Consider the following 14,905-nt stretch of genomic DNA (forward strand, 5'->3'; position numbering starts at 1 on the left):
TTGCCGACCACTGATCTAAGTGTTCCAAAATCTGGAGCTTTTCAGTTTCCTGTTTAGAAACTTTTCAGCTTGCAGCCCCCAACACCTATTGGAAATGGGTTGATTTTCAAGACTGAACATTACCTTCTTAATACAGGTATCCCCTCACTTTCCAAGTCTGCAGTAGGCCACTTTTAAATACCTGTTAGTATACCTGTTTGTGCTGATAGGAATCTGATGAGGCTTTTTGTGTTTATGGAAAAAAAATTATGGAGCCTGTTTTATATTAGTGAGTTTTATGCCCTCAATCTTAGATAATGCAAAACATTGGCAGTGTAGCAATGGCTGCTGTAATAAGGAGACACAAGTCATTGGCTAAAAAAGGCAGTGTTTTAAAAACCTAACCTTGAATTTCCTTAGTGCTAGGGATAGGTAGGATTTATAAACATATTAAATGCCTGCAGTCAGGGTTGAGATGATTGCCCTGAACAATGGGTAGAATTAGTTCATCAAGGTCAGAGTATGTTCTCAGATCACATTCATACCAAACACTTAAAAAATGATGGACACAGTTAAGGTAGAACCTAGCATTTTATTTAGATCTTCATTAAACTGTTGGAATTGAGAACCAGACATACGTAATAAACCTCCAAAAATAGATCCTGAAAGGCACTTTCTGCTTAGGGCAAGCAGTCATGGAATAAGCATGTAAACAAGCTGGCTTCTCTGTACCACACCAGCCAAGTCAGCTTTCTCCATGGCCAGCCGCACCAGCTCTGCCCTCCCTTGTTAACACCAGCCAGAACCCCTGTAGGTCTAACCCAAGGTTTTTCTGTAGGACACCTTGGCCTACCTGGGAATGCTGGAAACATATTAAAGGAATCATGGTGTTGAGGGAAAAAAAAATCTTTTAAAAGCTGCCATCTGAGGTGATGGCTTCTCTGTACTTACGCCATACCCCAGAATACAATAAATAAGCAATTAGAAAATGTTCAAGTATGAAGGGATTTTCCTCCTCCCCGCCAAAAGCACTGCTCTCTGAAGGAAGCTGGTTTCTCTGTAGCTACACCAGCTGTTCAGAAAGCTCAATGGACCTGGTTTTGAAAACAAAACAAAGTTAAAACCTTGGGAGGAATTATTGTGCAGTGTGGAGTACTTAGTCTTTCTTATAAAGAAAAAAAAAAAGTTATCTGGTACCAAAGTGTGCAACCTACAGACCCTCAGGTACTGCCCTATGACTTCTCTGTATGATATCACAAGGGTGCCAAGTGCCTGTTTTTCTAGAGCTAGGAGTTGGTGGTTTGGCTAGTGCTGAAACCATGCATAAGATTGGTTTACTAAATAAAACCTTATTACGTACGTCCTCCAAGACAGCTGAGTAAGTGGAGAGATTTGATTTGGTGCTGTTTAAGAGATGGCAATTAAGAGCATAAGCACCAGGGAGATGGTTTAATGGTAACTGCCTTTTTTTTTTTTCCCGTCAGGCTAGAGCTCCATCTGGAACTTGCGTTACATGCAAGAATGATTGAATAGGGAACACTCCCTGACAAAAAGCTACATAATTAGAAATGGATCATGTTATAGGGAGGATAAGGAAAAGCTTCACATCCATAATAGAGCTGGAGACATTACAAATTCATGCTGACAGGGCTGTGGCATTGCCAGACAGAAGCTATAATGGAACTACTAGTACTTTACGTGCACATTACAAGGACATTTTCAGCATTTGGTGAGAAAGTCAATGCAATTAGAATTTTAGGGGGTTGGATGATAGGGCACAAAGGTTCAATTTCAAAGCATTATTTACTACAGTGTTGTTGGTTTGTTTCTAGGCAGTTACATGGATCACCTATGCTCACTAAATTCATTATAATGGTGAACAAAAAAAACCTAGGGACAGAATAGCAAGCGAACTTACAGTCCCCCACACAAGCTAAAATTCATGTCATTGACTAGAGTGACTGCAACTGATCAGGAGCTGAAAGAGGACAGGAAGTTTTAGGAAGAAGGGCCCTTTCCCTCAGAACTTGAAGGCTTCTCTGTAGCCTACGCCAACAAGTCTGGGGAAAAAAGGCTAACACTTTTAATATTTAAGCTTTCTGGGCACTTCCCATGGGAAGCTGTCCCTACCAAAGTGGCCATAGGCTGCAGTCCTCTGATAAATTGGCTTCTTCAGATCCAGATCCCTGGAATATACAAGTCCGTAACTTAATATGTAGCAATTAATTAAAATTAAGCAAAATAATCAGCAAGACTCATTTTCAAGACTCCTGGCAAATGAGTTCAGTTCTCTGGTGTATGCTAGGAAAAAAGTTTGTGGCGAAAGTGTTACTTCCCTGGTGTCCAAACTCCTTGCACAGTCCTTATTAGTAACTATAGTTCATTTTTTTCGGTCCCTGGCTCAACAAATATGAAAACTTGTCGTTATTCTGAGAAATTCCAAGTATCAAAAAAGCTCACCTGAAATCATGGAATACTTACCAAAGTCCCATGCCCACCCCCTACCACGGTTATTTTATCAATAACCTTGAGTATCCCATTCATCTGTACTAATTTCTTTGAAGTAAACATTCTTAGGTAAGATGAGCACAAAGCCCAGTACCAAGTATGGAGGATTCTCTAGGGTGGTTAAACCATGACACTATACTTTTGGATTTTTTAATATAAGCCTTTCCTGAAGGCAACTTAAAAGATAACACCAACATATTCTAGGAATTAAAATATTCCCCGACCTGAGGAGTCTTCCTTCACCATCTCAGATTAAAATATATCTCTAATATACACATACCCACACCCTTAATATTTTTCACTAGCAATAGGCTTTACCATCTTTACCTGACAATGACCCCAGGGCGGAGGTCAAAATTCTTCTTCACAATCTCTAATAGCTCTCTCTCACTCTTCTGAGAAGTGCCATAATGGAAAATGGAGATAGACAATGGGTGAGAAACTCCAATAGCATAAGAGACCTAAAAGGATTCAAATATAATAATCAGTCATCAGAAGACTCACACTTCTATAATACACTTGTATAAAAAAAGTAGATAACTACTGAGGGCACCCTCCCGCTAACATGCCTTTTAATCACTCATTGTATAAAGAGTATATACCTGCACAAGAACCCTTCTGCATAGACCTTCTTTAACAAGGGATTTTGCCACCCAACGAGCAGCATAAGCCGCAGAACGGTCCACCTTGGTATAATCCTTTCCTGAAAAGGCACCTCCTCCATGAGCTCCCCAACCGCCATAAGTATCCACAATGATTTTCCGGCCAGTCAAACCAGCATCACCCTGAAATTACAAAGGATTTAAGTCACTTTATGCCTTCCCCTTTCCAGTAAGTGGTCCTAGATCAACTTTGTTAAATGCATATTCTGTATCACTCAACAAATATCCTAAGATTCACATGTAGGACTCAAAAACCTAGAAATAAGGTGGTAGTAGCCGAATTTTTACAAGTAACCATCACAGAAAAATAAACTGGATTGACATTAATGCCTTACCTGAGGCCCACCAATAACAAATCTGCCACTTGGCTGTAGATGATAGATTGTATCCTCATCAAGGTATTTTGCAGGTACAACGGCTTTGATGACTTTCTCCTTCAGGGCATCCCTCATCTCATCAAGACAAACTTCTTCATCATGTTGAACAGATATAACGATTGTATGGACTCTGATGGGAATCACAGCACCTCGATCCTGCATATACTGCACAGTCACCTTGAAGGCAACACAGGTTATCAGATTATCAGTCTACTAAACAATAGTTTTGTTTTTGGTTCTCTACCCTAAGTTATAAAAGACAAATGCTATTCTTTTTAAAATTAGTCAGCTTTAATCAAACATCACTAATATTCTGGGCCAGTGTAATAGGCATGTGTCATCACTTACTTGAGTCTTAGAATCTGGGCGTAACCAAGGCAAAGTGCCATTACGGCGCAGTTCAGCCAGTTTGGCATTGAGCTTGTGTGCTAAGACTATGGTTAAAGGCATGCATTCCTCAGTTTCATCAGTGGCATAGCCAAACATCAAACCCTAAAAAAGTAAAGTCACCAATGTCATCAATCCAAGCCTCAGAATGTAATGCTAGAAGAGATGCAAATAGTGTCTATCTCAATACCTGATCTCCTGCACCAATGTCTTCCTCATTCCGGTCAAGGTGAACACCTTGAGCAATATCTGGTGACTGTTGCTCCAAGGCCACTAGCACATTACAAGTCTTGTAGTCAAACCCTGTAACAAAAGCAAACCTTATTAAAAAAAAAAAAGCCCATAGCAACACAGTTGACCCTTGAATAATATACATCTGCCACTTGGCTGTATGTAGGTGCTAGACAGTTGTTTGGGGTTGGGGGGCCTGGTGTCAGTAGTCAGGTCAGTGCCCTAAACCCCTATGTTGTTAAAGAGTCACCTGCACTACTAAAGATATCAAATATACTTAAAAGTTAGTACTTTCGGAGAATGGAATAGAGCTGGAACCAAAGGATAGTAAAACTATATAACTGGAGTTAAAGATTAACAGAAACACCCTAGAAAATAGAGCTAGAGAAGGTTGAAGATATTTGGAAAAATGAGCTTAGAAAAGCCAACTCATTAAAACATACCTTTGGAAGAATCATCATATCCAATGTGTTTAATGGTTTCACGAACCACTTTCTGGTAGTCAATAGCAGCTCTGGATGTAATTTCCCCAGCAAGAAGGATCATTCCAGTTTTAGCAACAGTTTCTAATAAAAGAGAGGTTTACACTCAAACATCATTTTTATAAAGTAATTTTCATAATGCTAACTCTCATCAGTTGATAAGAAGCAATAGGGTGAACTTACCACAAGCCACTTTGGCATCAGGATCCTGCAGAAGATGAGCATCAAGGACAGCATCACTGATCTGGTCACAAATCTTATCTGGAAAAAAAAAAATCCTAGCTCAATTTCTTTTACTGTTAATATAAGTATGTCATGCCCCCTTCCTTATAACCCACCCACAGCTGTAAAGACCTCTGCTAGAGCTTCCTTATAATTGTGGTAGGAACCTACATAAGCCTTACCAATTTAAACATTTTCAAGTACCCAATTCAGTAGCATTCCAAATATGGAGATCTTAACCGCTGTATAATTAAAGCACTGTTTTACCAGAAGCCATTGGCCTGAAGAATAAATGCTGGATGTAATGTTACATGTTACTTGAAAACTTGACACCATGGTCTTAATATAGCTGTACCACAAGCTCACCAATTCAGATAAGCCAGCAGAATATCCAGCATGTTTTAATACATTTAAACTCCTTACTGCATATGTACTTTATACCCAATGTCAGTCCTGTCTCTCCAGTATACTCAGACATTTTGAGAAATTAAGTTCCCAAGCAAAATAAATTCCTTTGTTAAATAGAATAGCCACATTATTGAGATTAATCAAGTGAAAGCTTTAATAAAGTCATTATCTTCAAATCCACAGGCAAATGTAGGAAAGAGCTTTGGAGTACTGATTTTCATTTTTCAAACAATACTTAACATTTTATTCCCAAAATGTAAAGTTTGCATTGTAAATCCAACCAACCAGAAAAGATGAACTGTTTTTTTTTTTTTTTAAATCAATTTTTCTCTGATCCTGAGGAACACCAGTTAGGGCAATGAGAAATAATGTCAATTAAAGAGTTAAACAATGAAAGCAAGGAACAAAGGGAATAAAATGGCAAAGTATTTCATATTATTATGAGTGGTCCAGGAACAAGAGCTGAACAGACTGGGAAATGCCCAAATGTATTCTGAATCCTTGTTGATTTTCTCCTCTATACTAAAAATCGGGAGAGGGAGGTACAGAACACCCCCATACCACTTTCCTGAATTTTCTATAACAATGCAAAATGCACACGCCAGTCAAGCCAAAAGCTCACGGCTTAATCTGCAAACTTAGAAATGCCTGTGACTGAAATGATTAAGCCACCTGACCTTCACTCTTCAGGACCTTGGGTTCTGTCCTCTCCTCTACCAGGTTGTGCTTGTGGAACTTAAAGGCACGACAGACTTAGAGAAACGGACCCTGAAACCATCACACTAGAGAACTGTGCACTGTGGTCGACCTAAGGGCAGAAGTCGTCCAGCAAAATAATAATGTTTCTGGGTACTGATGGCAAGAACCTTGAAACAGCCTCCCTGGCTCACCTGTAAACTGATCCCCGTAATGGCGGACCAGCGGACAAAGCCCAGGGGAGGAAGCCTTAAGTAAAGCCCTTCTAACGGTCGGCACCGAAGGTACTTGGAAACGCAATGGCAGCTTGCGCTTAATTTACGCTTTCCATCCTTCTCAGACGGGGCCAAATAAGGCGAACCTTCAGCGCGCGCCGTCTTTACTTGGAGACGGTTGCCTCGAAGGGGAGACCACACGCTGCCGAAGGGCAAGTTCGCCTTCTCCGTGAGCAGCGACCCCAGCCCAGGAGTTAACCGAAGAGAAAGCGTCCCTGGGGGCAGGCGCCCAGGCCGCCCGGCCGCTCCCCCGTCCCAGATGCCACACGCGGCGGACACGTGGTCGCGGCTGCAATGCGGGCGCGCGCTTCCCGCGGCCGGCGCGCTCCGGGCGGGACGCCCACTGTACGCTATCGGGATGGCGAATAGGAGGAAATAGTGCCCTCGCCGGGTAGAGCACGAGCTGCCACGGCCCCCCCGCCCTTCCCGTTTTCTGAAGTCTTCTTCAAGACGAGCGCGCGCCCGGGTGGGGGGAAGGGGAGGGGATCGGCGTACACGCGCTGGGCACCGGCGGCGCCACGAGGAAGGCGCGCAGCCGCCGCTCTTTTCACCGCCCGGCGAGCGAGGGCAACCAGTGTGGGAGCGGAGCCGCCGTCTGCGGGTCCAGCCGGGTCCAGCCCGGGCCGGCCCGGCCCCACGACCCGCCCTCCCTCCGCGCCAGGCCCCGTCGCCTCACCGGAGTGTCCTTCGCCCACGGACTCTGAGGTGAAGAGGAAGGTGCCCTCCTCGATGAACGCATCGTGGAAGCCGTTGAGCTGCCCGTTCATGGTGGTGGTGGTGGTGAGTGACAGCGACGCTGAGGAAGGCGAGAGAGGAGCGGTGCGGCGACGACCGCGAAGTGCGCAAGCAGAAGGCAGAGTTCCACTGGGCGCGGACCGGCGGTGCGGAGCGAACTGGGTGGCGGGCGGCGCGGCCCAAGGCTTATATACCGGAGCCCCGCGCGCGCGCCCGGCTCGGCCCCGCCCCTCGGCGTCGCGCGCCTTTGCACCACTCGCGGGGGGGGTGGCGGGGCGGCGCGCGCGGGCCGCTCGGGCTGAACCACCCTGTGAGGCTCCCCCCGCGGCGAGCACTAGCCGCAGGAAGCACTCATGACGAGGCGTAAGCGGGAGCCCGAGTGTTCGGGGTCGTCGTGCCCTTCCTGTGCGATGTGGGAGGAAAGGGGACCCGGAATGTGTGGGGCCGCTCCCCTGCGCGCCGACATGGCACCTCCCTGCCGACCGTTGGCCGGGCTCTCCGTCCGCGGAGTCGCGTCCCCCAGCGGTGGCGGTGGGAATCGTGAAGGTTTTGTCCCCTGGCCCTGGCCCGTGGGTCCCCGGCCGCCCCGCGTCCGGATGCCCGGGTGGCAGGCCGCGCGTGCGGCCCCCGGCCCCGCGACGGTGGCCATCTTGGCGGCCCGCGGCGTCTCCGCACCGCCTTCCTCACCCGCCTTGCGTGCCGCGGCCGGCCTGCCAGCCTGAGGGGGACGCCCGGTTTGCTAGTTTTTTTTGTTTGTTTTCTTGCGAGAACGATGTATTCCTGTCTGTGCTTTCTTGGTGAAAGCCTCCGTGGTGAAAATGGCGGAAAAGCATAATAGTGAAAGTTCTGTCCTCGTAACGTGTTAACGACGGCAGCCCTCCTCCCGCGCCCCGGTTCCTGAGAGAGGCCCTTCCCTTTGTGGACCCCTCAGTTCCGGCTTCTTCTCCCTCCGAGAAACGAGGCCCCTCGCGCGGCTGACCTTGCACCGGCTGCCTTTTCCTGCGTCTTTTTTTTTCCTGGAGGGGAGGTGGGGTCGATGCTGAGAGGGCCCCGTCAGTATTCTGTTCCAGGGACTGCTGGCATTTTTCTTGGGGGAAAAGCCTTTGTGTGTGACTAAGCAGCCCCCTTGACGAGGTGAAAGGGGTCCGTTCCGGGAAGCTTTCACTTTAAAAAACGCCCGCCTTGCCGAAACCGGTTTGGCTCAGTGGATGGAGCGTCGGTCTGCGGACTGAGGGGTCCCGGGTTCGGTTCCGGTCAGGCGCATGTGCCTTGGTTGCGGGCACATCCCCGGTGGGAGGTGTGCAGGAGGCGGCTAATCGATGTTTCTCTCTCATCGATGTTTCTGACTATCTCTCTCCCTTCCTCTCTGTAAAAAATAAATAAAATATATATTTTTTTAAAAATTAAAAAACGCCCGCCTGCGATTGTCCCAGTTTTGCTCATTAAAGGAATTCTAGGGAGAGAAGAAAAAAGAGCAGAACTTGAGCCAACGAGGCTTCGGGAGCCGGGAGCCGAGTCCCCGTTAGGAAGGAGCCCGCGAAGGGGGGAAGGAGGGCGGGCGCCCCGTCGCCTCGGGCCGCGGCCGGGGCTGCCGTCGTGGTGGCCCCGAGGCGAGTGCATTCACCTCGGGTTTCCTGGTGTCACCGGGCGCCCGCCAGCCCGGAGGACGGGGTGGGAGTTACCCCGGGGACGCGGATGAGACCCGCGTGAGCAGCCCCCAGCTGCTGCTGCTCGGAGAATCCGGTCGATTATGCGGAGCAGCCCTCCCGGCCGCGTGCGGGGGGAGAAGAGTTTGCCGATTGGGAAACAATGGGAACATCTGGGCTGCGCCTCGGAGCTTCGACAAAGAAGGCCAAGCGAGGGCCCATCTCTGGACTTCACGGCCGCATCCGTGCTCACGCCAAGCAGGCAATAGAAAAGAGACTGTATATGTTATTCCATTTGTTGGTTTTTATTTTTCAAACTAGCTTCACGGAAAAATAATTTTTAAGACTTTCATTTTTTTTGTTTAGTGTATTTCACCTTTTTTTTTAAAAAGCAGAATGCCCATTTATTAACTTACAATGAGTAATAAAATTGCCAACTGGAGCACATCGCATGTGTAGGCTGGTCAGTGCATTATCTCCCAGAAGAAAAATCTATATGGGAAGCCAGAATATAATTACAAGATTATTTGATTAATATGGAGTCAGAACAAAAGGGGATTAGTTACATTCAATGATTAGCTCATTAAACCCTGATACCTCTACGCTACCAACTCCACAGTGGGGCTGTTCCTGCAAAGGAGATTAGAATCAGCTGTTCATACTTGCTTACCTACTCTTTCTTGCTCATAACATGTGTAATATATCCTGGTTAAGAGTCGGGGTTTTTGAGTTCAGCCCTTGCCACTTATTTCTATACCTCAGTGTCCTCAGTCTGTAAAGTTGGGATAATAATAACATGATTGCTTCAAGGAGTAGATAACATCATGCAAGTATAATCTTTAGTATAGTATCTAACACATAATAGGTATTTTTTAAATAGGTGCTAAATAACCCTTCAGTTGCTTCCAATTGCTGGCAGGATAAAGACTAAAATCTCTGCAATGCCCTGAAAGGCCTGAATATGCTTTAGCTGCTACTTCTTCATCCTCATCTTGTGCCATTTTGTCCTGTCTTCTACTTTGGATTTCTTTTTTTTTAATTTCTTTATTGGTTAAGGTATTACAAATGTGTCCTCATCCCCCCATTTACCCCCAACCGCCCCCCCCCCCATGCTCTCATCCCCCTGTTGTCCATGTCCATTGGTTTGGCTTATATGCATGCATACAAGTCCTTTGGTTGATCTCTTCCCCTTACCCCCTCCCTCCCCTACTTTCCCTCTGGGGATTGATAGTCTGATCGCTGTTTCTCTGTCTTTGGATTTCTTTTAATTAGTACCAGTCAAATGCATTAATTGATTAGTATCAAAACACATTTTATATTTTTCACATTGTTCCTTTTCACAAATATTTATGAGTATCTCCTGTCAGGCAGACCCAGGAACTGGTGCGGTAACTGGGTAATCAATGGGTCTGGACTGCCTGTCACTACTTGAGCCAATTAAGCAGAGACAGGGTTGAATCATATATGAGCATTTATTCCAATACTGCTGGCACTATGGGAGAGCAGCAGGTCACCCACAAAAATCTGCTCTACAGCCCCTCCCATAAGCCAGCTGCTTATATAGGGTAAGACAAAGATTACATGGGGGAAATACGGATTACAGGCATAGGGAAATAGGAGGCTGGGGTGGGACTCCATTGTTTGGGTAGAAGGTTGTTAATCTTTCCTTGAGAATGGACCACATTACAAGGTTGACTCCCAGGTCCCGGGGGCATACAACTCTCAGCCAGGTCAGAATGTCCTTTCTTTAACCAACGCAAGGCAATCATGGTTAACAGAGCATGATTAATATTTCCCATAACCATAGCTAGTCCCAATATTCTATTTTTGCCCCTAAAAGTGCTATGACAGTCCTGGTCTCTGCCCACTTGGAGCTCTAAAAGGGGGAACATGCCTAGCTAACTCCTCCTCATCCTTCCTACTATTAACGTAAAAACATTCAAACCTATAAAGAATTTTTGTGAGTTTACTTGAGCCAATCTGTCCACAATGGCTGGGAAGCAGTATCTCAACAGATTGGGATAATGCTCCAGAGAATGGCGGTTTTTCATCTATTTTTATACATTGCAATCAAAGGAGGGGATGTAGGTGGGTTACATGAAATCCATTGCTGATAGATTAGGGGGGGGGAAGCAAAGAGGTGAGGGGAGGTGGGGGGGACCCTGGGATTGGATTAAAAAGTAAAATAGACACATACTTAAGTGGGTGCAGGATAGTTAACAGCCAACCATTAGTATGATAACAATAACAATGAAGGAATTTGTGGTATCTGTCCTGGCACCTAGGCACATTGGGTTGTGCCCCAAGAGGTCTGGAAAAAGGGAAGTTACAAGTTACCCAGACATATCAAGGATATGTTATCATAGATACAAAAAGACAGATAGGCTCAGTTAAGGTAAAGGTTGACCTTGTCAGTGAGGATACTGGCCTAGGACGTAACTACCCACCATAACTGCTCTTAGTTAAAGTGTAATTTCAGACCATTCTTTGTGGTTACTTTAGGTCTCTGAGTTTGGAAAACCACCATGCAGGCCTTCCCTGAGCTGGTCAGGTTAGCATGTGGCCCCTTTCGTCCACACTACCCCAATTCAGCTGCCATTTCTTGGATGAAGTCTATAAAAACACAGGTTTCTCACAGGATTCTGTTTTCCTATGTGGCACTAAGTGCTGTTTGAAATTACAGATTTGGTGATTATTTAATGAATGTCTCAATTCCCATTACGTGTGTAAACCCCATGACAATTAGAAGGTGGTCAGTTTTGCTCAATCTTTGTTGCTGAGTGCCTGGCACACAGAAGGTGCTTAAGAATGAGAGGGAGAGGAAGGAAAGGAGATGAGAAGAAAGAATCCTATCTAATAATAGACAAAGATGGTAATTTACCGTACCTTCGTTACACCTCCCATTGGCTAATCAGCGAGATATGCAAATTAGTTGCCAACAAAGATGGCGGCTAATTTGCATACTTCAGTCAGGGCGGGGCAGCGCAAGCCTCCATCCGGGCCCTGTGTGCAGCCCCGCCCCCATCCGGGACCCCGGTGTGCTGCCTAAGCCCCGCCCTCATCTGGGACCTTCGTGTGCTGCCTAAGACCCGCCCCCAGCTGGGACCCCATGGCGATCAGTGAGCAGGAAAGGGCGGCCTGTAGGCAGCACCCAGCAAGGCCTGCTGCTGGGTAGCCGTGGTGATCCCAGAGCAGGAAAGGGCAGCCTGCAGGCAGCCCCCGTGTGCGCCTGCTCCTGGGTCGCCACAGCAATCAGGAAAGTGCGGCCTGCAGGCAGCACCCCACCCTGGCCACAGCTCAAGGGAGAGTACAACAGGCAGTGGAGGCCAGGAGCCTGAGAGATCAACAGAGAGGGGCGCCTTGCTTCCAAGCCTCCACAATGTAGCTGGGGCAGGCCCCCAGCAGACAGACAGACACACACACACACACACACACACACACACCGCCTATTCTGAGCCTCCAGTGTGGCTGGGGGCAGACCCCCAGCAGGGACACAAACACACACACACACACACACACATACACACACACACACACACACACACACACACACGGCAACTGCTCTGAGCCTATGTGGTGCGGCTGGGGGCAGGCCCCAGCAGACACACACACACACACACACACACACGGGACACCTGCTCCGAGCCTCTGCTGCCAGACTGTGGCCGTCAGTAGGACATCCACTAAGGGCTCTCGGACTGAGGGGCAGGCTGGGCTGAGGGAACCCCACCCCCTAGTGCACGAATTTCGTGCACCGGGCCTCTAGTCCTATATAATAAAAGGGTAATATGCAAATCAACGAAACGGAGGAACAACCAGTTGCTATGATGTGCACTGACCACCAGGGGGCAGATACTCAACGCAGGAGCTGCCCCCTGGTGGTCAGTGCGCTCCCACAAGGGGAGCGCTGCTCAGCCACAAGCCAGGCTGAAGGCTGGCGAGCGCAGCAACCTGCCTCCAAGGCAGCACTAAGGATCCTGTGGGGAGCGGGCCTAAGCCATCAGTCGGACATCCCCTTAGGGCTCCAGGACTGGGAAAGGGCGCAGGCAGGGCTGAGGGACCCCCCCTCCCCAGTGCACGAATGTCGTGCACCGGGCCTCTAGTAAATATATATAAGAGATGGAAGAAGGACATGAGATGAGAAACACTGGAGATCATGTGAAATCAGTGAAAAGAGCTACTGCTTTGTTTTAGTCACAAGCATTAATTGAGAGCTTTTTACTAACAGGGAAGCTCATCACCATCCTATTCTGCAAGGAATCCAATTTATTTTTTGTTTGTTTTAATATATTTTCATTGATTTCAGAGAGAGGAAGGGGGGGGAGAAACATCAATGATGAGAGAGAATCATTGATCAGCTGCCTCCTGCACACCCCCTACTGGGGATTGAGCCCGAAACTCAGGCATGTGCCCTGACCAGGAATCGAACTGTGACCTTTTAGTTCATAGGTTGATGCTAAACCACTGAGCCACACCAGCAGGGCAGGAATATGATTTTCTATTCCATACATTAGTGTCCTTAGAGTAAAATAAACCAGGAGAAGTTACTGGTTTATTTCATATTTAACATTAAAGATATATGTTGAATGTGAAATGTTGTAAGACACATAGGAAAAATCTAATCACTGCCTGAAAGACTCCAGATTTCTCAACCCAAGTAACATTAATGTGGCAGTAGTCCTATGAAAGAGGCCAGGTTGGGATTGGATAAACATGTTTTCAACTCAAATATAACAGCTCCAGGTCTTTGCTGTCTGCCATCAAGGAGAAAGTTCTAGTTAGTAAGAGAAAGCGTTTACATTGCAAGAAGCTGTTGATTAAGAAGAGAAGAGGAAGATACTGGATATATCAACGAGCAATAGTGAAGGTGTGGAGATGCTCAGAAGAATGCTCCTAAGCTGTGAGTCGTAAGAGTAACTTCTATGTGAATACAGGCCAAGCAGAAAGAAATCTGGGCCAGATAGCTCTAAAATTGTACCAATCCGTAAGGGCCTCAGAAGCATCTCGGCCTCAAAAGCAAGCTAGTTCTAGTGGGTCTGAAACAAGTACTATGTGAATCCACTCAACTTTAGGCTTCTTGTAATTTGTTTTTCTCTGTTTTCCTCTCTTGGTACTTAATCAAATCTCTAGTTGATCTCAACAAAGTAGTGAGGGATGGAAGAATGCATAGGATACAAGGAAGACTCTGAAGGAGACAATACTAGGATGACAATTAACTTAATGTTATAGGCACTCTTCTAATATTTACACCTCATAACAATTCTAATTAGGCAGGTACTATTCTTTTACTGTTTTACAAATGAAGAAACTAACATGTAATTCACATGTCAGATCAGTAGTGGAACTGGGACTTGAGCCTTGGTCTGAGCTCTAAATGCATGTTCCTTGTTACAAGTCAAATAATAAATATTAGTACATCACACTCCCTGAGGTAATAAAGTTTAGTTTGTATTCTTGCATACCCTTTTCTATGAACTTGTACACACACACTCAAACACACATTTTACCCAAAATGTAGATTTTTCTCTTAAAAATTGTCATGACCATTTTTTCAGGATACTATGTAAGATAGTAATCATTCTTTTTATTGTGGTAAAGTAAACACAAACACAAAATTTACAATTTAAACTATTTTTAAGTTCCATTAAGTATCCTATTGTTTTGCAAAATATTATTTTTAATAACACTAATATATACTACAGTATAACTCCATCATACAACTTATTCAGCTATTACCTATTTGTTTGAAATTCAGGCTGTTTTTCATTGTTGCCCTACACACAATGCTGATGAACCTAATATCTTTGTGTTATCAAACTCAAGGGGTTCATTCCTTGCAATGTTCTATTCAAGAACATGATGTAGTTGTTAACGACATAGGATTCACATCCAAAGCTCTGCCTACAGGAAGGGAGGCTTAGCCATTGCTTATATACATTACTAGAGGCCCGGTGCACAAAAATTTGTGCACTCGGGGGGGGGGGTGTTCCCTCAGCCCGGCCTGTGCCCTCTCGCAGTCTGGGATCCCTCGGGGGATGACCAGCTGCTGGCTTAAGGCCTGCTCCCCGGGGATTGGGCCTAAGCTGGCAATCAAACATCCCCTCTGGGAGCCCGGAAGCCCTTCGGGGGATTCCATTTGTCAGTGGGGAGGTGACCTAGCGGGATCGGATAATCTTAGCACTGCTGGGGAAGCTGGGGAGGCTCCCCCCACTCCCGCTGGTCTGGGGACCCACATCCCGGTTTGGGGGCGAGCAGAAGTCCCCCCTGTGTGGAGACGCACTGGCCCCCCGAGGGGCA

General features: G+C 46.5%; 1 protein-coding gene across 1 annotated transcript; it reads right to left on the minus strand.

Annotated features, from left to right (window-relative positions):
* Positions 1-551: 551 nt before the first annotated feature.
* On the minus strand, positions 552-7,135 carry MAT2A (methionine adenosyltransferase 2A). Its single transcript, XM_006106245.3, has 9 exons — positions 6,904-7,135; positions 4,810-4,887; positions 4,588-4,710; positions 4,104-4,216; positions 3,875-4,018; positions 3,485-3,703; positions 3,090-3,272; positions 2,815-2,948; positions 552-2,165 (listed from the first exon to the last, which is right to left on the minus strand). The coding sequence occupies exons 1-9, from the start codon at positions 6,992-6,994 to the stop codon at positions 2,063-2,065; spliced, it is 1,188 nt and encodes a 395-aa protein (XP_006106307.1). The 5' UTR covers positions 6,995-7,135; the 3' UTR covers positions 552-2,062.
* Between the last annotated feature and the right edge of the window lie 7,770 nt (positions 7,136-14,905).

This window comes from Myotis lucifugus, unplaced genomic scaffold (genome assembly GCF_000147115.1).
Source record: "Myotis lucifugus unplaced genomic scaffold, Myoluc2.0 scaffold_789, whole genome shotgun sequence".
Taxonomy (NCBI): Eukaryota; Metazoa; Chordata; class Mammalia; order Chiroptera; family Vespertilionidae; genus Myotis; species Myotis lucifugus.